Consider the following 24,765-nt stretch of genomic DNA (forward strand, 5'->3'; position numbering starts at 1 on the left):
CCACCCACTGCTACCAACCTTATAGTTCCCACACCTCGCACTTCCCGTTTCAACCTCCTACCCAAGATCCACAAACCTGCCTGTCCTGGCAGACCTATTGTCTCAGCTTGCTCCTGCCCCACCGAACTAGTTTCTGCATACCTCGACACGGTTTTATCCCCCCTTCTTCAATCCCTTCCTACCTATGTTCGTGACACTTCTCACACTCTTAAACTTCGATGATTTTAAGTTCCCTGGCCCCCACCGCTTTATTTTCACCATGGATGTCCAGTCCCTATATACTTCCATCCCCCATCAGGAAGGTCTCAAAGCTCTCCGCTTCTTTCTGGATTCCAGACCTAATCAGTTCCCTTCTACCACCACTCTGCTCGGTCTAGCGGAATTAGTCCTTACTCTTAATAATTTCTCCTTTGACTCCTCCCACTTCCTCCAAACTAAAGGTGTAGCTACGGGCACCCGTATGGGTCCTAGCTATGCCTGCATTTTTGTTGGCTTTGTGGAACAATCTATGTTCCGAACCTATTCTGGTATCTGTCCCCTGCTTTTCCTTCGCTACATCGATGACTGCATTGGCGCTGCTTCCTGCATGCATGCTGAGCTCGTTGACTTTATTAACTTTGCCTCCAACTTTCACTCTGCCCTCAAGTTTAACTGGTCCATTTCCAACACCTCCCTCCCCTTTCTAGATCTTTCTGTCCCTATCTCTGGGGACACTTATCCACTGATGTCTACTATAAGCCTACGGACTCTCACAGCTATCTGGACTATTCCTCTTCTCACCCTGTCTCTTGCAAAAATGCCATCCCCTTCTCGCAATTCCTCCGTCTCCGCCGCATCTGCTCTCAGGATGAGGCTTTTCATTCCAGGACAAGGGAGATGTCCTTTTTTAAAGAAAGGGGCTTCCCTTCCTCCACCATCAACTCTGCTCTCAAACGCATCTCCCCCATTTCACGCACATCTGCTCTCACTCCATCCTCCTGCCACCCCACTAGGAATAGGGTTCCCCTGGTCCTCACCTACCACCCCACCAGCCTCCGGGTCCAACATATTATTCTCCGTAACTTACGCCACCTCCAACGGGATCCCACCACTAAGCACATCTTCCCCTCTCCCCCCCCCACCGCTTTCCTCAGGGATCGCTCCCTACGCGACTCCCTTGTCCATTCGTCCCCCCCATCCCTCCCCACTGATCTCCCTCCTGGCACTTATCCTTGTAAGCGGAACAAGTGCTACACATGCCCTTACACTTCCTCCCTTACCACCATTCAGGGCCCCAGACTGTCCTTCCAGGTGAGGCGACACTGCACCTGTGAATCGACTGGTTTGATATACTGCGTCCGGTGCTCCCAATGTGGTCTTCTATATATTGGCGAGACCCGACGCAGACTGGGAGACCGCTTTGCTGAACACCTACGCTCTGTCCGCCAGAGAAAGCAGGATGTCCCAGTGGCCACACATTTTATTCCACATCCCATTCCCATTCTGACATGTCTATCCACGGCCTCCTCTAATGTAAAGATGAAGCCACACTCAGGTTGGAGGAACAACACCTTATATTCCGTCTGGGTAGCCTCCAACCTGATGGCATGAACATCGACTTCTCTAACTTCCACTAATGCCCCACCTCCCCCTCGTACCCCATCCATTATTTATTTTTATATGCACTTTCTTTCTCTCACTCTCCTTTTTCTCCCTCTGACTATACCCCCTGCCCATCCTCTGGTTCCCCCCCCCCCACTTTTCCTTCTCCCTGTGCCTCCTGTCCCATGACCCTCTCATATCCCCTTTGCCAATCACCTGTCCAGCTCTTGGCTCCATCCCTCCCCGTCCTGTCTTCTCCTATCATTTTGGATCTCCCCCTCCCCCTTTCAAATCTCTTACTAATTCTTCCTTCAGTTAGTCCTGACGAAGGGTCTCGGCCTGAAATGTCGACTGTACCTCTTCCAAGAGATGCTGCCTGGCCTGCTGCATTCACCAGCAACTTTGATGTGTGTTGCATGAATATTTTGAGGAATTATTCCAAAAAGCACAGTTAATTTATTAGGTTGTAGATTAATTGTTGAAAAACTGACTCCCAGAACTGTTCCAATATAGAACAAGACCAAAACATATGTGCCAGTGTAGCTATCTCAGTTTTACATCTACCACGATAACCATCAACATTAGAAAAGATTTTAGAAACTCTCTCCTTCGTCAATTGATAACAATGTACAATTTTAAAATGAATCAATGAGTGGCTAGCACAAATTGAAGAGTTAACCAACTTCAAAATCCACATCCAATCCTCCGTCATAAAAGACAAATTGAGTTCCTTTTCCGAATCCTGTTTAATCTTAGATAAAGGACGCTTATCCCATTGTAATAATAAATTATAAATTCTTCCAGTAGAACCCTTGATCAAAGGATTCATACTCAATAGTATCTAACAGGTCAGCCTCCAATATGTAAGGAAAATTACTTAAATATTTTTGTAAAAAATGTCTAACTTGAAGGTATTGCAGAAAGTGTGAGTATGAAAGAGAATATTTATCAACTAATTGTTCAAAAGACATCAATCTTCTTTAAATAAATCCAAAAAAGAATTAATACCTTTATTTTTCCAAAGTAAAAAAATTGGATCACTCAAAGAAGGCTTAAAAAAGTAATTCTGGTAAATTAAACTACAAAGTTTAAATTTTTTATTAAAAAAATTGCGGAACTGGAGCCAAATTTGTAAAGACTACTTAATCACAGGATATAGGTTTAAATTAGCAACTTTAGCTAATTGTATAGGTAAAGCAGCTCCCAATAACGAGGTTAAATAAAACCGTTTTTACAACTTTCAGTTCCAGGTCTACCCAAATTGGCCGATCACTCTTATCAACCCAATATAACCAAAAAGACATGTATCGCACATTAACAGCCCAGTAATACATTCTTAGATTAGGCAAAGCAAGACCTCCAACCTTTTTCAATTTTTGTAAGTGACATTTACTAATTCTTGGTCTTTTATTATTCCAAATAAAAGATAAAATAATAGAATCAATCCGATCAGAAAACTTCCTAGTGAAAAAAACAGGGATCTTCGGAAATAAATATAAAAATTTTGGTAAAATCATCATTTTAACTATATGAATACGACCAACAAGTGAAAATGTAAGTGGACTCCATCCACTAAATAAATACTTCATAGAGTCTACTAAAGGAACAAAATTAGCCTTATAAAGATCCTTGTATTTTTTAGTTATAATACCTAAATATCAAAAAGAATCCGTGACTTTAAAAGGAGTATTATCATATATAGAGATAGAATAATTTAAAGGAAACAATCACTTTTACTGAAATTTATTTTATATCCTGAAAAAATCTCCAAATTCATTAAATAATTTTCGTAAGGCAGGAATAAATTCGTCAGGATTAGATATATAAACCAATAAATCATCAGCGTAAAGAGAGATCTTATGCATGGTGTCATTCACAAAAATCCCATGGATATTTTTAGCCTCACGAAGAGCAATAGCAAGGGGTTCTAATATTAAATTAAACAAAGGACTTAAATGTACAGCCTTGCCTTGTCCCCCATGAAAACTTGAAAAAAAAAAGGAGACCTACAATTGTTAGTGACAACTAGCAATAGGGGCTTTATATATCATTTTAATCCAATTATTAAAATTAGCACCAAAGCCAAATTTCTCTAAAACATTAAATAAATATTTTCATTCGACTCAATCGAACGCATTTTCAGCATCCAAAGATACAACACATTGTGGAGTTTTAAAAGAGTTTTAATATATAATGTTAAATAGTCTCCAAACATTTGAAAAATAGCGACCCTTTATAAAGCCTGTTTGATCTTTAAAAATAATTTTACCCAAAATATTCTCCAACCAATTGGCCATTATCTTTGACAGAATCTTAGTGTTGACATTCAGTAATGAAATAGGTCTATATGAAGCACAGTCCGTGGGATCTTTATCTTTTTTTTAAAGAATTAAAGAAATAGAAGCCTCATAAAAAGTAAAGGGTAAGTCACCTTTCACAAAAGAATCCTTAAACATTTCCAACATATACGGAGAAAGCAACTTTCCAAATATTTTATAAAATTCTACAGGATAACCATCAAGTCCCGGGGACTTACCAGATTGCACTGAAAAAATAGCTTTATGAATTTCGGCTTCAGTGATTTGAGCATCAAGAGTTTTTTGATCCTCAGCCGAGATTTTAGGAAAAACAATCTTTTCTAAAAAAAAGCATTCATTTCAAAGGAATCTAGCGGACATTGAGATTTATAAAGTTCAGCATAAAAATCTTGAAAAATTTTATTAATTTCTTCATATTCCTGAGCCAAGGTACCATCTTTCCTACAAATTTTCATGATTTGCCCTTTGACTGCAGCCATTTTTAATTGAGACGCGAGCAGTTTATTATTTTTATCTCCAAATATATAAAATTGGCTCTGTAACTTAAGCAAATAGCCTTCAATGGGATGAATTAATAACAAGTTATATTGTGATTGAAGTTCCACCCTTTGTTTAAATAAATCAATATTGGGGGAAATTGAATAGATATTATTTAAATCTTCAATTTGTTTTGAAATTCTATCTAATTCTGCTTTAGTCTGTTTTTTAAGTTTAGCTGAATAAGAAATAATCTGACCACGTAAAAATGCTTTAAATATATCCTAAATAATTAATTTAGACATACCCCCTATATTATTAAAATGAAAAAATGCTTTTATCTGGGTTTCAATGAAACTGACAAAGTCAGAGTTTTGCAATAATGTCTGAGACGTGCGCCAAGGTGGGCGGGCAAGAGTGACATCATTAAATTCAAAAGACAAACTCAGAGGCACATGATCAGATATAGCAATAGCGTCATATTCACAATTTTTAACACGAGGCAAGAAGCAGGGATCGATTACAATATAATCGCTCCTCGAATTTTTTTTTTTATAAACATGTGAGAAGAAAGAATATTCTCTGTTATCAGGATGGAGATACTTCCACAAATCAATCAACCCAAAATCAAATCAATAAATGATGCGGAATGATTTGGAAGTCGCTGATTGGTTGAGCTCTTATCATAGGATTTAAGCAGCAGTTAAAATCCCCGCTCATTGTCAGCATATATTCATTTAAATCAGGCAGTAAAGCAAATACCTTTTTTAAAAAAAGGATCATCTAAGAAAGGACCATACAAATTAACCAAAACAACTTTTCTGTTGCAGATTGTTCCTTTAACAATTAAAAATCTACTATTAGAATCTGATTCAATATCCTCTTGAATAAATATATTAGATTTAATAAAAATAGACACGCCTTTTGTTTTACTCTGAGAAGTAGAGTGGAATTGCAAACCATTCCACCATCCAAAACATCTATTTTGCTCTCCCGCCCTGATACGAGTCTCTTGACCAAAAATTATATCAGGTTGGAATCGGTTAATAATTTTAAAAGTCTTTTTTTCATTTAATAGGATGATTCCAACCATGTACATTCCAAATTATTATATTAATCTGTTTAAATACCATACTATAATTTTATTCTACTTTATACATGCGCAGAGCACATACCAATACGGGATGATCAAAAATGGCGGAGATGAAGAATACAACCAGATAGAAAATACGCATCCAGAACCACCCAATGGGAAAAAGCCCATAACTCTAATCCCACCCCCCTTCCCGAAAACCCAAGAAAAAGGCAAGCAATCTATGACAGAGTTCAAAGCCACTGACTACTCCGTCTGTAGTTTCTTTCCCTCCCCCCACACAGCTGAATTTTCAAAAATACTAATTAATAATAAGTAATTAAACCCTCCCAAATATATATATATATAAATAAATATAATATATAAATATATATAAAAAAGCCCTATTAGTAGGGGAAAAGAACTACCAATTAACTGGTTAAAAAAGAAACAAAAAACTCAAACCAAGTATTAAATTAAAGGAACAAATCCCCTTATCTTCTTTTCTCAGTCAAATGTCCAGATGATCTTTTAGACAGTCATACTTGAGCCATAAATCTTCTTTCGAAAGGAAAACCAACAATATGCGATAATGAACAACTCTCCTTGTCTTCTTTAATTAGTCTCTCAATGAAATATACAAATGACTTTCGTAAATCTTCTTTCCAAGATGAGAATAATATACAGATAGCCAAATAACCTTTCAGATAGTTCATTCAATAGCGGTGTCAGTAACAGCAGCAGGTATAGCCTGAACAAAGTCCAGTGCAGCTTTTGGATCAAAAAAAGTACGAGGAGAATTAGCAGGAAAACTTTAATCTTGTCCAATATCTCAGAGAGGGAAACAGTTTTTTATCATATGCCTGTTTCAGTACCAGGGCAAATTTTTGATCTTTGTTCCATTACCTCTCTCGGGTAATCTTCGTAAAAATGAAGCTCAGACTCCATAAAACTAAAAAAATTGTTTTCTTACCTGTCGCATTATTTGATCTTTAATTCTAAAGTGATGAAAGCAAAACCAGAACAGATCTTGGTTTACTAGAATCCTTCAATTTCGAAGTAAACGCCCTGTGTGCCCTTTCTACAGCAGGCAGCTCTAATAAAATGGTAGGAAATAAAGTGTGGAAAAGCTTACCAAAGTAAGCAGTTAAATTTCCATCTTCAGCTCCTTCATGCAGCCCAACAATTCGTATATTCTTTCAGTGAGACCTAGTTTCTAGGTCTATAATCTTATTTTGATATCTTTCCAAACGAGTTGTAGCTTCAGACAACTTTTGCTTAGTTATCTTCAATTCCTCTTCATATGTAATAACTTGAGTTTCCAGGTCTTTAAGTTTTCCCAGAAATGACTTCATTTCATTACTATTCTTTTCCAGTTGGTCTTTAATTGATCCATTCTGATCCTTAATTGAATTCCGTGTCCAAATGATATCTTCAGCCCACGATGGCATTTCATCAGATCTTTCCTTTTGCACCTTTCCTTTCCCATTACCTTTATCATTAGGTTCAGGTAAATTCTTCCCACTTCTCGTAGACATAGGCATATTGTTCCCCCGCAAGAATCAGCAAATAAAAATTTTAAATTCAAAGTTTAAACTAGGGGGAGAGAAAGAAAACCAAGAGCAGCACAAAATTACTGCTACTCCATTTGCAGACAGGGCGGTCCTCCACATACTCTTGAATATCTACTCATCCTTGGTTAGTCTTTGAAAACCATTATCTGGGACAGATTGCTTTCTCAACGTTTTGCTTTCCAGTCATATTGGTCCATGTGAAAATAAAATGTAGATGAAGCCTAAATTGCATAAATTGAGCAAAAAAATAGTAAACAAGCCAGCACCCTGATGCTAACAAAAACATACTTCACCTCTTTTACAGAAAGTTAAGTACCCACCTTTAAAGTGTAATGGCACCAGTATTGCTAATTCTCTACTCTCAATACTATGGGTGTCACCATTGACCAAAAACTCAACTGGACCAGCAATACAAATACCGTGGCCACAAGAATAGGCAGAACTCTTCTCTAGTAAAGACTTCCACCATTTGCAAGGCACAAGTTTGAAGTGTGATAGAATACTCCCAAATTGACTGGATGAGTGTAACTCCAAAACCTCAAGAAGCTGATACCATCCAGAAAAAAAGTAGCCTGCTCAATTCTACCTCATTAACTGGAGTATATGTCTACAGGGTGCACCATTCCCAACATGCACTGCAGTTACTTGGCAAACCTGCAACCTCCAGGGCGCCAAGTATATAGGGACCCGACATCTGCAGATTCTCTTTAAATTACAATGTAGAAATATATATGTGGTCCAAAATACTCGTTTTCCCCAAAACACTGAGTACTTTCCCCAGAAAGACACCACCACCATCTCCTCCAAAGAGCAAATAGGACTGGACAATAAGTGTTGGCCTAACTACCAATGGCCAGATCCCAAAATAAAATTAAAATTGGCCAGTACATCTATTTTATGCAGTTACATACCCGTGCAGAGTAAGTACTTTTCACAGATGGAGTATCCTGGCAAGGCACCATACTTCTGCAATGTATAGCCTATAGAAGGAAAAAAAAACAATATTGATAATGACATGTCTTTAATATATAGCTTTAATAGATCAAGTGAATATAGGTGTTGGATTAATTATACAAGACATTATTCCAAATGTTTATGATTAAGAACTTTCAAGCAAAATTACAGCCCAAAACAGTGCCATGCTGGAGGGCATCTGTCAAGAGTAACAGGACCTACAACATGAGAACCATTAAAATAAACTAAGATGGACCAGTAGCAAGTCCAATTGGAAGTCATGTTTAAGCAGACTAGCATTTTCAGTAATGCTCCAGCTTTAATCAATTCAGAGTAACAATAATGAACCAAAGAACCAGAAACTTACCTCTTTCAAATATCACCCTCCTTCCATGCACATGCCACACAGCAATAACTGTTCTCCACAGAAGAATTAAATAAACAGCATACTTGGGTAAAACTCACTGTATTCTCCTTTATGACTGGCTCATTGTACTGCTGAGTGTTACAAAAGCTTTACTTCATTTTATATTGGCATATTTCAGTCGCCTAGAGCAAAACGACCACCTTTACCCAGAAAGACTAATTTTTAGTCTCTAAGTTCAAGCCCAACTTTGGAGCAAAAACTAAGCTGTTATAAAAGTCTATTTGGAATACACCATTGCTGGCAGATGGAAACCAAAGATTCGGTGGAAAGGTATTCTAAGCAAAAGGAATTGTTCAGGTGTGGCTGTGGCCCGATATGGTTTCCGCTCTGTATTTCACTTTTGTACAGACTTATCATTATATTTTGTCTATGTTCTCAGTCTTTAACTGTTTTAATTCACACTTTGGCCAGATATCCTTGCTTACCCCTTATCCCCATGGTCATATCAGTTTTACTCAGTGACATTTCCCCCTCCCTGCTTGCAGATCATCAAGCTTCTTCTAGGTCTGTTTCAAAATATTAACTGCTTTTCTTCCCACAAACGTAGACTAACTTGCTGAGTATATTCAGCATTTTCAGTGCCCAACACTCAATCAGCACCACCAGACATGATCATTCATTTACTTGTTATTTGTAGAACCTTTGTGTACAAAATTGGTTAGAACGTGTTCTTGTTTAAAAGCATTTTCCACTCAAATATAATTTTGGCTGTAAAATGGTACAGTGATCCAGAGCTTTATATGGTGCTATATAAAGAATGTGTTTATGCAAACAATAATTGTCTTTTAATTATCATAATTTTTTTTAAATACAAGAGATAAACAGGTCTGTAATGACTATGATAATGCTGTAACCTAGATATTAAACATGTGTCCGTTGCACAAAAGTTATATAATCTATTTGTTAGATGTTTCCGACACAGTTTCTACGTGAAATCAAGAGAAGAGATTGCTGCACCTTTGTTGATGAACTTTACATCCTCACTGGCCACAGGAGTGACGACTGAAGGGTGGTAAACGTTAGTCATTTGTTCAAGAGAGAAGGGATAACTTTGGAATTATAACCAGCAAGTCTTTCTTCAGTGGTGGGCAGATTGGAAGTAACTTTTAGAGAAAGGATTTATGAGCATTTGGAGAAGCAGATTAGGGACAGCTAGTATGGCATTGAAAGTTAGGTTATGCCTCATGAGGCTGATTGAACTCTTTGAGGATGTGACAAAGCACATTGATGAAGACAGCAATGGATGTGATGTATATGGATTTTAGCAAGGCATTTGATAAGGTTCCTTATGTTAGGCCAATTTAAAACGTCAGGGGCAAGGGATCCTGGGAAACTCGGCTTTGTGGATTCAGATTTGGCATGTCCATAGAAGGCAGAGGGTGGTTGTAGATGGAGTGTATTCCGCCCAGAGATTGGTGACGAGTTTTATTCTACAAAGATCTGTCTTGGGACCTTTGCTCTTTGTGCTTTTGTAAATGACTTGGGTTAAGTAGCGATGAGTTAGTAAGGTTGAAGATTCCAGGAAGGATGGTGAACTTGTGGATAGTGCGGAGGGTTGTCATAGATTGCAACACTACATTGGTAGGATGCAGATCTGGCCTGAGAAGTGGCAGATGGTGTTCAACCTAGAAAAGTGTGAGGTGATTCACTTTGGAAGGTTGAATCTGAAAGCAAAATTTAGAGTTAACAGCAGGATTCTTAGCAGTGGAGGAAAAGCAGGATTTTGGGGTCCGTGCCCACAGCTCCCTCTAAATTGCCACACAAGTTGATAGATTAAATTATGAGGACACTCAGTCCTCGTTTATTCTCATTTAGAAATGCATGCATTAAAAAATGGTACAATGTTCCTCCAGAAAGATATCACGGAAACACAGGAGAAACCAAGACTAAAACTGACAAAACCACGTAATTTTAACATATAACGCAAACAACTATTTTAACATATAGTTACAACAGTGCAAAGCAATACCGTAATTTGATAAAGAGCAGACCATGGGCATGGTAAAAAAAAAAGTCTCAAGTCCCGATAGCCCCATCATCTCACGCAGACAGAAGCTCTGCAAACTTGCTGATGCATTGGAAGCACCCGACCGCAGCCAACTCTGAGTCCATCCGAAAACTTCGAGCCTCCGACCAGCCCTCCGACACCGAGCACCATCTCTGACCCCATCCCGGCCGCTAAGCAACAAGCAAAGCCAAGGACTTAGGGCCTTCCCCTCTGGAGATTCCGGATCACACAGTAGCAGTGGCAGCGAAACAGGCATTTCAGAAGTTTCACAAGATGTTCCTCCGTGCTCTTACATCTGTCTACATCAAATCAGGATTGTGCATGGCACCCCACTCGACAGATAACAGATATCATTCACCGGAGTGGCCGCTGCAAGCTGTGTCGCGCCGCCATCTTCTCCTCCCTCCATGAAGGATCATGAAGGCAGCGTATGGTATGTCGGCCTTCATTAGTTAGGGGATTGAGTTAGAGAGCCTGGTAATGGTAAATAGTACCTTGAGTTCAAGGAAACAGTACAACTCTAAAATCCTGGTTTGACCAGACTGAGTATTATATTCAGTTCTAGAATTATAGGAAGGATTTGTAAGTTTTAGAGAGGATGTTCAGGAGATTTATCAGGACATTGCCTGGTTTAGAGCACGACTTGAGTTTAGATTGAGCAAGCTAGAGTTTTTCTCTTTGGGGTAAAGAAGGATGAGAGACGACTTGATTTAGATGCACAAGAGGCACATGTAGAATTAGTGGATAGCCAGGGACTTTCTCCAGGGTGGAAATAGCTAACATGAGGGGGCAAAATTTTAAGGTGATTGGAGGAAAGCTTGGTGGGGGGCGGGGGGGGGGGAGAGGGTGAAATGTCAGATGCAAGTATTTTTTTAAAAATGCAAAATGATGGGTGCATGAAATGTTCCACTGGGGTGGTGGTAGCGATGGATATATTAGGGACGTTTTAGAAATTCTTAGATAGGTACTTGGATGATAGATAAATGGAGGGCTATGTAGGAACAAAAGGTTAGATTGATCATAGATTAATTTAAAAGGTCAGCACAACATTGTGGGCCGAAGGGCCTGGACTGCACTGTTATATTCAATGTTCTATGAAACTATTGGATCAAGGCAGATCAAATTAAATTTTAGTTGAAAGAGAGCACGTCCAAATTATCCATCCCACATAGATACTCTGTGATACTCTTCTAAAAGTTTCTTTTTCAGCTAAAGTAGTGGTCACCAACCGGTCAATCTTTAAGACTTTCCCAGTAGATCCCGAAAAAAATGAAAAATAAATAAATACACAAATACTATTGTAATGTGAGCATTATAAAAATAAGTAATACTAATTAGGATAATGATAATAAAGCAATACTCCAGCTACTAAAAGCTGTTTGTAAAGAGAGATTGTTTCCGGGTTGCGGGGTTTTAGTTCCGTTCTTTCTGCCCAGTGCGCATGTGTGTATAGCTCCCTCGCCATGCACTGCAGTAGAAAAGACCGGAAGTAAAACCTTGCAACCCGGAAGCAACCTCTCTTTACAAACAGCTTTCCGTAGACGCGTAGCTACGGAATTGCTATATTACCATTATCCTAATTTGTATTAACTTATCTTTATAATGTTCACTTTGCAACACTTCTCCCCCTTTAAATTCCAACATTCCCCAAATGGAAATAACTGGAAATAACTTATACTAGTGTCTCAGTAACAGCTTACCAATACAGAACACCTGAAAAACGTGGCAGATCCAACATTCAGTCTAACAAAGGAAACTGTCTATTCAAATACTCAGTCTGTCAGGAGGTTTGTGAGGGCGCTGTGCTGCAACAGATGAAAATTATGAAATCTAAGTACTGGAGCTGTCTTACTGTCAGATACCTCACAGACTGTCTCAGACTGGCTGTGTCTGTAGTTATGAGCCAAATCTCAGGGAACTAGCAGAAAGTATTCAGTCATCACACTGAGTGCAACAGTCAATTTTTATTCATTTATTTTTTGTGTTGAAATAAAATTAAATAATGAACCATAGAATTAAAGGTGTTGTAATGTGAGCATTATAAAAATAAATAATACTAATTAAGATAATGATAATATAGCAATACTCCAGCTATTGAAAAATGTTTGTAAAGAGAGTTTGTTTCCGGGTTGTGGGGTTTTACTTCCGGACTTTTCTGCCCAATGCGCATGTGTGTGACTAAATGATTTAGTGGGCTGATCTTGCCTTTCACTGAGGCCGAGGTAGGGGATCTTGGGCTTAAAAAGGTTGGCAACCACTATGCTAAAGTATCAAGTTACATTTGAAACACTTAATCCTGAAGATAAAACTGTAAGTGGCTTCCTTTTCGTTTGATAACTCAGTTCTCAGGTTTAAATGTGAAAATAAACATCAATATAGTTCATGATGGGAGCTGCTGCATGCTTATATTGGAGCTTCAAGGGAATTGCAAGCATAAACCAAAATTTGGAAATTATCTATTGCAATTCCCAGCTGATACCAGAGACTGCTGCTCATATAAAAACTTCAAGGTTATCAGCAATATTCAGTGAATTTAAATCATAAAATTTAAAGGAAATATAGATAATTTTATTAGTCTCTGAAGAATGAGAAAGATCTAATTAAAATTGTACTGTTACACTTAAAACCTTGCTTGCTAGTCAATGAAGCAACACATGCTGAAACAGAATTTAAATTATTAACTGAAACGTACAATGGTTAAGAGAGTATCATCGAACAGAGAACACTGAAAATTGCTGCCTCAAATTAAGGTTTTTATGAGTATTGACCTGTAACACGTCTAATTAAAGTTAAGATATTCCTTTGGATCATCTGATGATCCTGAATGAAGCTTATAAATGAACAGCAGTCTCTCATATAAGCTTGAAATTGCAAGTGATATTTTCCCAAACTGGTCTGTTTCTAATTCCCCTGAAGCTCCAACTTCTAGCATGCATCAGTAGAACTACAAGTTTCTGGCTATATACTCAATCTATGCCTCTTAGCACCCTGAACAGTTCTAACATGTCACCTCACATCTGCATTCTCCCCAGAGAAAAGTCCAGGTTTGCTCAAACTATCCTTGCAACACATGCTCTCCAATTCAGACAACATCCTGGTAAATCTTCTCTGCACACTTTCTAAAGCCTTCACATTCATATAATGAGTGGACCAGAACTGAAAACAATACTCCAAGAGTGGTCTAACCAGGGTTTTACAGAGCTGCAATTTTAGTTCATGGCTTTTGAACTCAATCCCTTAACTAATGAAGACTAGCACACCATATGCCATCTTAACCACTTTATCAACTTGTGTGGCAACTTGAGGGATCTATGGACCCTCTATTCCCCTTCACTGCTAAGAATCCTGCCATTAACCCTGAATTCTACCTTCAAGTTCAACCTGCCAAAGTGAATCACTTCACACTTTTCCAGGTTGAACTCTATCTCCTATTTCTCAGCACAGCTATTCATCCTATCAATATCCTTTGGTACCTACAAAAGCCTTTTGCACCTTTCCAAAATCTGCCTCCGGATCTACACCTCAGTGTCTCTGTTATTATTACAGTGTCTACAGAATACTCCCAATACAGTGATTGCTCCCTTCCTGTTTCTAACTTCCACCCTCACTCAGTAGAGGATCGGTCCACATAGTCATAGTCATACTTTATTGATCCCGAGGGAAATTGGGTTTCATTACAGTTGCACCAACCAAGAAGAGAGTATAAATATAGCAATATAAAACCATATATAATTAAATAATATGTAAATTATGCCAGATGGAATCAAGTCCAGAAGCAGCCTATTGGCTCAGGGTGTCTGACGCTCCAAGGGAGGAGTTGTGAAGTTTGATGGCCACAGGCAGGAATGACTTCCTATGACGCTCTGTGTTGCATCTCGGTGGAATGAGTCTCTGGCTGAATGTACTCCTGTGCCCAACCAGTACATTATGTAGTGGATGGGAGACATTGTCCAGGATGGCATGCAACTTGGACAGCATCCTCTTTTCAGCATCCTCCCTTTCTGCAGCTGCAACACTATCCCTGATTAGCAATGCCACCCCCACCATCTTTTACTTCCTCCCAGTCCCTTTTGAAACATCTAAACTCCATTACATCCAGTAGCAATTCCTACTCCTGTGACAGCCAAGTCTCTGGAATGACCATGTCATTGTTCCATATACCAACCCATGCGAGAGGTTCATCACCCCATATTCTTTTTTCAACATCTCATCCCTTGTCCTACCAATGTAGTTGGTACTAATGTGTACTGCGAGTTCTGGCTGCTCATCCTCCCCCATAAGAATGCTGCAGACCCGATCTGAGACATCTCTAATCCTGGCACCTGGGCGGCAAAGTACTATCCGGAAGTCTCTTTTACATACACAGAATCTCCAGTCTGATCCTCTATTGATCCCCCATCACCACTGCTCTCCTCTTCTCTCCCCTTCCCTTCTGAACCACAGAGTCGGACTCTGATTGCCAGAGACCTGACTGCTGCAGCTTTCCCCTGGTAGGTCATGCTCCCTAACAGTATTAAAAGCAGTATACTTGTTGCTGAGGGGTACAGCCACAGAGGAAATGGGCACTATCTGCACATTTCCTTTCCTGGTGCAGTTCAGAGGAACCACTTACCAAAACAGTTCTAGCACAACATCAAGATAATCATCAAGTTAACCTCATTAGAAATACAAACACAGCAGTTGTACCAGTTAACTTAGAGGAAATCAATGTGTAACATTTTAAGATCAAAAGAAACAAGACATGCCGAGATCACAAAGATGGTAGAACGAATAATAAAATGACTGTTTATGTGGTCATGTAATGTGATAGTTCAATTTCCTCAACATTCAATTGCAAGACAACACATAGTGAAAATGACCTCAATTTCAACATCAATCCAAACTTGGGACCAACAATATACCCAGATGCATTGTTTACTTTCCACCCAAAGACAAAAAAAAACACAGTATGTTACTTTCATAATGATCATACCTGACATTGGCTGAACAGGTAAGGGTGTTTCTTCCCAGCAGTTTGCTCAGCAGTGAGCCACTGTAGAGCTGAAGATTTTGGAGATGTTGCATATGATACCTCCACCACTGCCTGTTGGCCTCTAAGATTAGAAATTATAGAGATCAGTACAGAGTAGAATTTGGTTTATGCCAAGGATATGAAATCAGACTAGAAAATAAACAAAAGGCCACAAAATAATCAAAGACGACCTCAAACCTGCTTGACAATTAAACAAGATCTGCTTCAATTCCACCCTCCTCCAGATCCACATACATCCCAATCTCCCTGCATTCCAAGAATCTATTCCACACTTGGCCAAACTAAGTGGCAGACAGAATTCCAAACATTCTGAACATGGATTGTAACCAATGTTTCCACCACCACTGCAGACACCTTTCAAAAGGTTGGCCATCAGGTGCAGGGGGTCCTCACTCTCATCTTTTTTAAAAGATGTATCATTGCATCTCTGACTTTGTGTTTCAGAACTAAATTGGTAATATAGCTTAGACAGCTTTTCCCCCTCACATCTGTGTAAATGACTTCAGGTTTAAGATTCTATTTTCATGCAAGAGTTTCCACATTAGCTTTGTGACCTTGTTACGATGATTGCTCTCCTGGAAGATTTTGCATGCAATTAGCAATCTCAATATTCAAATCCAAATGACTTGTTGTGCGATGATTCCATCAAGTAATATATTTGAGACAATTTCTGATACAACAGAATAACTGCATAACTTTTTTTTAAATGCAGGGTTATTATTTCTTGATTAACTATCTTTTATAATATCTTAGAAAGCTCTTTTTATGTTTTTATGAAACAGAACAATGTTATTTGCTGCTTTTTATTTCACAACTATTTCAACTCCTTCTAGTCCTTCATTCTCTCAGAGGAACGAATTCCCTACAGCTGCTGTGCATTTTTTATCCTTTTATATTCCAAGCTCTCATACATTTCTCAACTTTGGAAGGCATTCTGACTGGTTGCACCATCAGCAGGACTGGAATGCAAGAAGCTAAAGAGAGTAGTGGACACACCAGTTCCATCACGCATACAACTTCTCCATCAAGTACATCTACAAGAGGTGATGTCTCAGTCATTAGGGACCTCTGCCATCTAGGTTATACCAGTTCTGGATACTGCCATCAGGCATAAAGTACAGGAGCCAGAAGACGAAACCTCAAGGTTCAACAACAGATTCTTCTCAACTGCCATCGCTTTCTTGAACAGGCTTAAAAAAACCCTAACTCAATCTCTGGCTGTTAAAGTTGAACCTGAATAAAACTCGGGAGACCAACTTCTTATAGTTACAACAGTTTATTGAGCACCCTCCTGCAGAAGTTTGAAACCCAGTTGTCAGAGGGACGGCACGCAAGTACTGCCACCATCCGACAAGTGGGCCCACTCTCTCCGGCTACAGCCGTATATTTATACATAGTGAGCCCCATACATTACTGTTGCAAGATGTCATTTGAACTGGTACACCCACAAAGTCTGTTGGTGAGAAACTTAGTTACAGGTAAAGCTAGATCAAAGCTTAATTACAGATGGATGTTCATTCCTGTCCTTATCGGTGAGTCCTCCTCCCCACTCAAATGAAGGTACAATGGTATCAAACTTTCAATGTCTCTCTGCAAACCAAGGGAGAACTGGTATAAGCCGGTTTTAGCTAACTGCTGAAGACAGAGTTTACTTCAGTTCAAAAATTCCTATTCAGTCCCAATTATTCTTGTAGCCAGAGGTTACATAGGTTCAAAATTATTTTTTTATATCCTCAATTCCTCATGGCTCTATTTCTTTTCTCACTCTCTCTCAACTTGCACTAATGTTGTGTCCCTTTACTTTTGTCGTGCAAGAGCAAAAGAAGGGAAATCAGGAGGGCTTACTACTACTACTACTACTACTACTACGTCGACTCAGCCCTAGGGGGCCGGCATCGGCACGATGACGGACTCTCCACTTCTCCCTCTCCCTCATCAGTGTGTTCAGTACATCTACGTTAGCCGCGTCGCTGTCTTCTAGGAGCGTGTTGACCATAGTCTTGGGAGGGTGCCCAGGGTTCGTCCTCCCATGCTTGAGCTCCCATATGATGACTAGGCTGGCAGGTAGCTCGGGGTGGCGTAGACAATGCCCTGCTAGTTGAAGTTGCTAGGAGGACTAAAAGAACACACAAAGTCGCTCTGGCAGACAAAGTGAAGGAGAATCCCAAAGGCTTGTGCAGATATCAACAGTAAAAATACAGCATGAGATAAAATTTGACCACTTGAAGATCAGCATGGTCATCTATGGATGGAGCTGAAGAGATGGGACAAATCCAAATGGATTTTTGGCATCTGTATTTACTCAGGAGAGTGACATTCCATAGAACTGAGTTGAAACAGCAGTGAGGTAATGGACCAGAACTGGGTTACAGAAGTAGTAGTTCTGCTGCCTTGAGGTAACAGTACCTGCAAGTCCTCAAGGCCTGACAAGGTGACCCCTCGGACCTTGTGGGAGGTTAGTGCAGAAATTGCTCAGGCCCCAACAGATATTTAAAACATCAGCCATGTGTAACAGAATAGCTATTGTTGTTCCATTGTTTAAGAAAGGCTCTAAGAATAAGCCAGAAAATTATGGGCTGGTGAGGCTGACATCAGATGTGGGTAAGTTATTGGAAGGTATTCTAAGGGACCAGATAGGAGTATTCACATAGGTACGGTCTGATTAGGGATCATCAACATGGCTTTGTATATGCTAGGGTATATACAGTTTTGAGGAAGTTACCAGGAAAGATGATGAATGAAAGGGAGTAGATATTGTTTAGATGGACTTTAGCAAGGCCTTTGACAAGGACCGACATGGCAGGCTGGTCAAACAGGTTCAGGCATTGGCATTCAGGATGAGGTAGTAAATTGGATTCCACACTAGCTTTGGGAAAGAAGCCAGAGATTGGTACTGGGTGTGTTGTTGTTTGTCATATATCAATAATCTGAATGTTAATGTGGTAAGCTGAATCAGCAAACTTGCAGATGACAAAAAGATCGGGGGTGCAGTGGACAGTAAGAAAGGGTATCAAAGCTTGCAGTGGGATCTGGACCAGCTGGAAACATGTGCTGAAAATGGCAAATGGAATCTGATGCAAACAAGTGTGAGGTGTTGCACTTTGGGAGGACAAACCAGGGCAGGTCTTTCACAGTGAATGAAAGGGCAATAAGGAGTGCGATAGAACAGAGGGATCTGGAAATACTGATCCATAATAACTTGGAAGTGGCATCACAGGTAGATAGGGCAGTAAAGAGAGCTTTTGGCACATTGGGCTTCATAAATCAAACTACTGAGGACTTCCGCCTGTAGCTCGATGGAGTAATACATAAATTTTGTAGCTGCCTTTAATTCCTCCTTTTCCCCAAACTAAACCTTGAATTATTCAACTTTTATTTTTTGGATCTTGGTGGGAAATAGTGGTCATCATGTCGTGTCCTTCAAGAAGTGGAAAACAGCTTTTTGAACCTAGCAACGGAAAGGGAAAAACTTCGAAAGAAAAATCAGAAGATATGCCTGTCTGGGCTAAGCATTTGGAACGTGCGTTGATGGGTCTCCATAACAAAATGGACAATAACACTTCTGAGTTGAAGTCGTTCCGACAGAGTTTACAGACTATTGAGGAAAATATTGTTTCCTTGAATACTGAGTTTAAAGAATCGAAACGTCAGATTGTGGATATTTCAACCCGATTGGAACAGGCTCAATGCAAAATTGTTGATTTAGACGTAAGATTACATAGGAATAACATTCATATTGTGGGTCTTAAAGAAGGTTCCGAGAATGGGAATTTATTGGATTATTTTGCCAATTTGTTTCAATCTCTGTTTCCAGATATTCTATCTCAGCCTCCCGATATTGAAAGGGCTCACAGAATTTTCACTTCGTCAGATAAAGCTCGACCAATTTTAGTCAACTTTCTTCACTTTACAGTTAAAGACCAAATCATAAAATGTGCAAGAAAACAGAAAGTTTTTAAATTTAACGGTTCCGAGATCCGTTTTTATGAAGATTATCCACAGGAAGTTATGGAACAACGGATCAAATTCATGTCGGTCATGAAGATCGCTCACGAAAAAAGACTCTTTCCATCCCTGAGATACCCAGTGAGATTAAAGTTATTTCCTAAAGATTCTACCCGTCGTGTCTTCTTGGATCCCCAAGTGGCATCGGATTTTGTCAACTCTGTTGTGGAATCGGCTGATGTATGAAGGATATTAGAGTTTTTGAATAATTTTCTGAAAGAAAACAGGCTTTGAAGATTTCGGTATACTGAAGATATCCTTTGATCGATGGATTATTTAAAGAAGAGGTGATCTTCTTGGTTTGACTAAAGAATGACTTTTTTCTTGAAGACTGTTTAGTATACAGAGTGAATTAATACAGTGGATAGATTGTGAACTGGTTTGGTTATCTGTTTCTATTTTTCTTTTTCTTTATTAAGTGGTAGTTTGCTTACAGTTTATATAGACTTTTTTCTTATACTATGGAGTGTTTAGTAATAGATAATTAGCTTTAGTTCTTTTGTTAACTAAGGTAGTAAGTTAAAGAATAATGGCGCTGCTTTTCTCTCTTTAGAGATTAAACTGTTTGGGTTAATAGTATTGCTTTGGCATCTTTGGAGACAGTTTTTGCATTCCCTAGTTTATTTTCAATGATTAAGTATAAACATTTTTTTCTTCTTTGCTGGGCTTTCTTATCTTAAGGTTACGTATTTTCTTTGTAAGGGGGTGGGGGGAATTGAGAGAAAAAACTTTCAATCATTATTTAAATTGAGCAGCACGTGGAATTCCATTCTTACGCTTTTCTTCTTGGGGATGCATTCCGGCTTTTTTTTCTCTTTTGCCGGATTTCCTTCTTTGGGGATGGTGGGAGGTTTGGGGGTATTTTTGTATTTTGGGGTTTATTGTGGGATTTTATTTGTTTCACACACACTTCCTGTATTTTTTCCCATTATGGAGTTCTGGAGCATGCCTGTTTTCTATTTGGTTATATTCATCACCGCCATCTTTGATTAGCCCGCGATGGTATGTGCGTATTGTCATGTTTAAGAATAATATCCAATGGTACTTAAACAGATAAACGTTATTAGTTGGAATGTATGTGGCTGGAATCACCCTATTAAACGAAGGAAGACTTTTAAAGTTATTAATCGATTCCAGCCAGATACAATTTTTGTTCAAGAAACGCATATCAGAATGGGCGATCAAAATAGACTTTTTAAAACATGGAAGGGCCTTCAATACCATGCTACTTGTCAAAATAAAACAAAGGAAGTATCTATTTTTATTAAATCTAATATTTTATTTATCCAAGACGACATTGTCTCAGATAATAATGGTAGATTTTTAATTATTAAAGGAACAATTTGTAATTGAAAAATTGTCCTGGTCAATCTATACGGACCTAATGTAGATGATCCTTTTTTTAAAAATGTATTTGGTTTATTACCAGACTTAAATGAATATATGCTGCTGATGGGAGGTGACTTCAACTGTTGTTTAAACCCTTTGATTGACAAGAGTTCAACCAATCAGCAGCTTCCGAGTCATTCAGCAACACTCATTAATTCCTTTTTAATTGATTATGGTTTGATAGAAATCTGGAGAAATTTACATCCCAATGACAGATTATTCTTTTTATTCACATGTTCATAATAAATATTCGAGAATTCTCTTACTCATCTTCCAACTGACTTGCTTTCATATCCAATTCAGTTTGGGAGTTATTCATGAGCAGAAATTTTAAATCCAAGGCCATGCTCAGCTTGTCCAATGTCATAGTGTTCTTTGCTATACTGTTCTATATACTTATGTAACTGCAGCAAGTACTATACAGGCAGTTTCCATTTTGAAGCAGAACACAGAAGTTTATAAAAGATAAAATAAAGGACATAATGAAAGCTTTTAAAATTAGATCAGATCTCTATAACCTGCAACATTTAACACCATCTCTTCACTTACATCTGCACTGCCATGAAATTGCTTAGTACAATTGATGTTCATGAGCCAAATTAGGATTTCAACAGTTAATATCCATACCGTAATAATTCAAATGGAAGGGAAATGGTCAAGGGTGTTCCTTTAAAGCTGTGCTCATCTCCAAGTGAAAACTTTGTTTCAAGTCCATTGCTAGTAGCCTTGATTATTTCAAGGTCTCGAGTATCCAAGATCTGTAAATAAAATGCAAATACTGAATCCGTACAAAGTATGGAAAGTTACACATTATTTTCTGAGTTTTACAAGGTGGTAATTAAATTAACTTTGTGGATGCACCATTTAAATTATGAAAATGATATAAGTGCCATTAAAATATTGTTTTACTTCATGAGAGCAAGTGAAAACCTTTTCTTGCAAATTAACTACATCACAAGAACGCAAGCAAATAGGAGAAGACCGTCATGTTCTTCGACCCTGCCCCACCATTTTATACAATTATGGCTGATATAAGTTACCATCAACTACTCTTCTAAGCTATTTCGATATACCCTTCTATAATCAAACATTTATCCACAGCCACTTTAAATACTTCTGAAGATCCAGCTTCCACCACATGCCAGGCAGAGAATTGCAGAGATTCACCACCCTGAGCAAGAACACATTCTAATTAGCTCACTTTTAAATGACTGGTCCCTTATTTTATCACTATATTCCCTTCTTCGAGACTCTTTACACTAGGGAAAACATCCCAACATCTATCCTGTCAGGCTCCTCAGGATATTACATGTTTAAACAAGGTCATTCTTCTGAACTCTAAGGAATATGGGCCCAAATTACTCCGTCTTGGAATATCAACCCTCTAAACCATGAATCAGCCTTGTGACTCTCCTTGGTACCATCACCAATGTTACTGTAGCTTTTGTTTTTAGGTAAAGGGACTAAAACTGTACACAGTATTCCAGATGGAGCCTCACCAATACCCTGTACAATTACAACATCTCATCTTTAAATTCCAATCCTTTTACAATGAAGTCCAAAATGCTGTTTGCCTTAACTACTTGTTAGACCTACCTGCTAGCTTTTTAGAGATTCATGCACAAAGATCCTTCTATGTATTCCAATTCTGTTTTCGATGAGATAGCCAATTTTCACTCCATTCTAACATTTCCTGATATTGTGAACTTCAAATGTATGCAGCAGTCTCTTATTTGGACTTTTGAAAATGTAAGTACCCTGCATTCTGTTTCATCTCTACCAACTCTCATTACATCCTCAAATTCAAGAAAATTTACCTAACATGATTTACCTTCCATAAAACCATGTTGACTATGTACCCAACTTCACTTTTTAAGATTAAGTCAATTGTTTTCAAACAAACATATCATCACAACTCACGAAATATTCCTTTTGAAAGTAACACACAAAATGCAGCATCTATGAAAAGGAGCATAATTAATGTTTCCGGCCCAGACCCTTCATCAGGGTGCTGAAGAAGGACCTCAGCCTGAAACATCGACTGTACTCTTCTCCATAGATGCTGCCGGCCTGCTGAATTCCTCCAGCATTGTGTGCATGGGGTTTGGATTTCCTACATCTGCAGATTTTTTCATTTTTCCTTTGACAGTATGTTTTAGTTTAATTGAAACAGTACCATTCCATTGTGAATTTGTCAAGATTAGATGCATCTTTTTAGGCACAACATTAAACCTAAATCAAAGACAACTTTTAAATAATAAACCAGTAGAAATTTTGAATAAACTATACTGGGATTGAAATATGTAAGTATTATGGAGGATTTTCTCCTAAAGTAAGAACTTTGGCTTTTAACATCAGAAATATCTTGTATAAAAGGATTGAGATATTAGTGGACTATGCTTAACATCACTTGTGGACAGCAAAAAAATAGGATAATGGGAAAACATTATGGTTGGCATAATTGAGTAGGTGATACTCTTAGAGATCTATAGAATCTTAGAACCTCAGCTCTTCACAATACAGTGGATTCTGGTTCACTGGGCCAACAGTCAATCTTACTTGGGACAACTCTTAAAGAAAACAAATCAAGAAAATAGCCAGGATTCCCTTTGCTTATTTGAGACAGGAGACTGTTGCTGAACACTTGCTAGCTAATGTCAGTGCCTGCGTGTCGCATGGCCATCAAACAGTATACCTGGCTTAGAGCAAATAGCTTTTAAAGAGCTTCACTTGCATGTTTGTGTTCAAAAAGCAGTGATTTTTGTCACTGATAGTTGGCGAGTAATAAACAGTAAGACAATTCAGAACTGTTTTACTCACTGTGGCTTCAACCATTCAGGTTTGGAGATGCCAGAAATGGCTGGGAGTGAAAATGAAATGATTTCACTACTTCAACAAGTTAGGTACTAGGAAAAATTAAGATACTAACAATCATCTTGACTGTTACAATTAAAGTGAAGATTTGAAGGATGCAATTATCATAGGCCCTGTTTGGAGGCAACCTACTATCTCACCATTCTCACGTACGGATGCGAGACGTGGACACTCACCAAGACGATGCGAAAGTCTCTAGATGGTTGCTATACACGAATGCTCCGGATGGCTCTTGACGTGAGTTGGCAATAGCACATGACGAACGTTGAGCTCTATAACAACCTACTGATGCTTTCCACTAAAATCAAGGCAAGAAGACTGCAACTAGTGGGGCACTGTCTACGCCACCCCGAGCTACCCGCCAGCCTAGTCATCATATGGGAGCCCAAGCACAGGAGGATGAACCCTGGGCGCCCTCTCAAGACTATGGTCAACATGCTCCTAGAAGACAGCGGCGCGACTAATGTAGATGAACTGAACACACTGATGAAGGAGAAGGAGAAATGGAGAGTCCGCCATTGTGTCCGACGCCGGCCCCCTAGGCTTGAGTCGACGCAGTAGTAGTACTATCTGCACTAGGTGTCTGTGCTGAGTTTGTTCATTTACAGTCAAAAGAACACATCAGCATGCACTGAATGAATTCTTCTGTCAATAGCAATTAGGAACTAAGCTTTATAGTAGCTTTACAATAGTGCAGTAGTTTTGGTTACATTCCAATTTATTCTGTATTGTATTTAAATACATAATTTGTTACTCAGTTAAATAGTAGGTTGTTTTTAATACCTTATTAATAATTTCAGGAGACTGGCTAATTGGGGTAGGCACTTAATTGAGCCAAAATGTACTGGCTCCCATGTATCCAAATCAACCAGAATCCACTATACATTTCAATGACTTGGCTGATCATAATCACCTTAATAGGATCACCTTCTCACGCAGAAATGTTTGTTTTTGCCCTTTATACATTTGAAACACAGTATTTTATATAACTACTATAAAACTATCATTTGGACTTTGTTTTGTAATTCTTGACTTCAGTTTACTAAAAATCTTA

General features: G+C 38.7%; 1 protein-coding gene across 1 annotated transcript in view; it reads right to left on the minus strand.

Moving 5' to 3' along the window:
- Positions 1 to 24,765, minus strand: part of lta4h (leukotriene A4 hydrolase) — a 97,179-nt gene that overhangs the window by 68,446 nt on the left and 3,968 nt on the right. The window contains exons 2-4 of the mRNA XM_063072247.1: positions 21,465 to 21,595; positions 15,384 to 15,504; positions 7,934 to 8,002 (exon numbers count right to left, since the gene is read on the minus strand). Of these exons, the coding sequence (XP_062928317.1) occupies positions 7,934 to 8,002; positions 15,384 to 15,504; positions 21,465 to 21,595 (321 nt within the window). The remainder of the gene's footprint in view (positions 1 to 7,933; positions 8,003 to 15,383; positions 15,505 to 21,464; positions 21,596 to 24,765) is intronic.

This window comes from Mobula hypostoma, chromosome 20 (assembly GCF_963921235.1).
Source record: "Mobula hypostoma chromosome 20, sMobHyp1.1, whole genome shotgun sequence".
In the NCBI taxonomy this organism is placed as follows: domain Eukaryota; kingdom Metazoa; phylum Chordata; class Chondrichthyes; order Myliobatiformes; family Myliobatidae; genus Mobula; species Mobula hypostoma.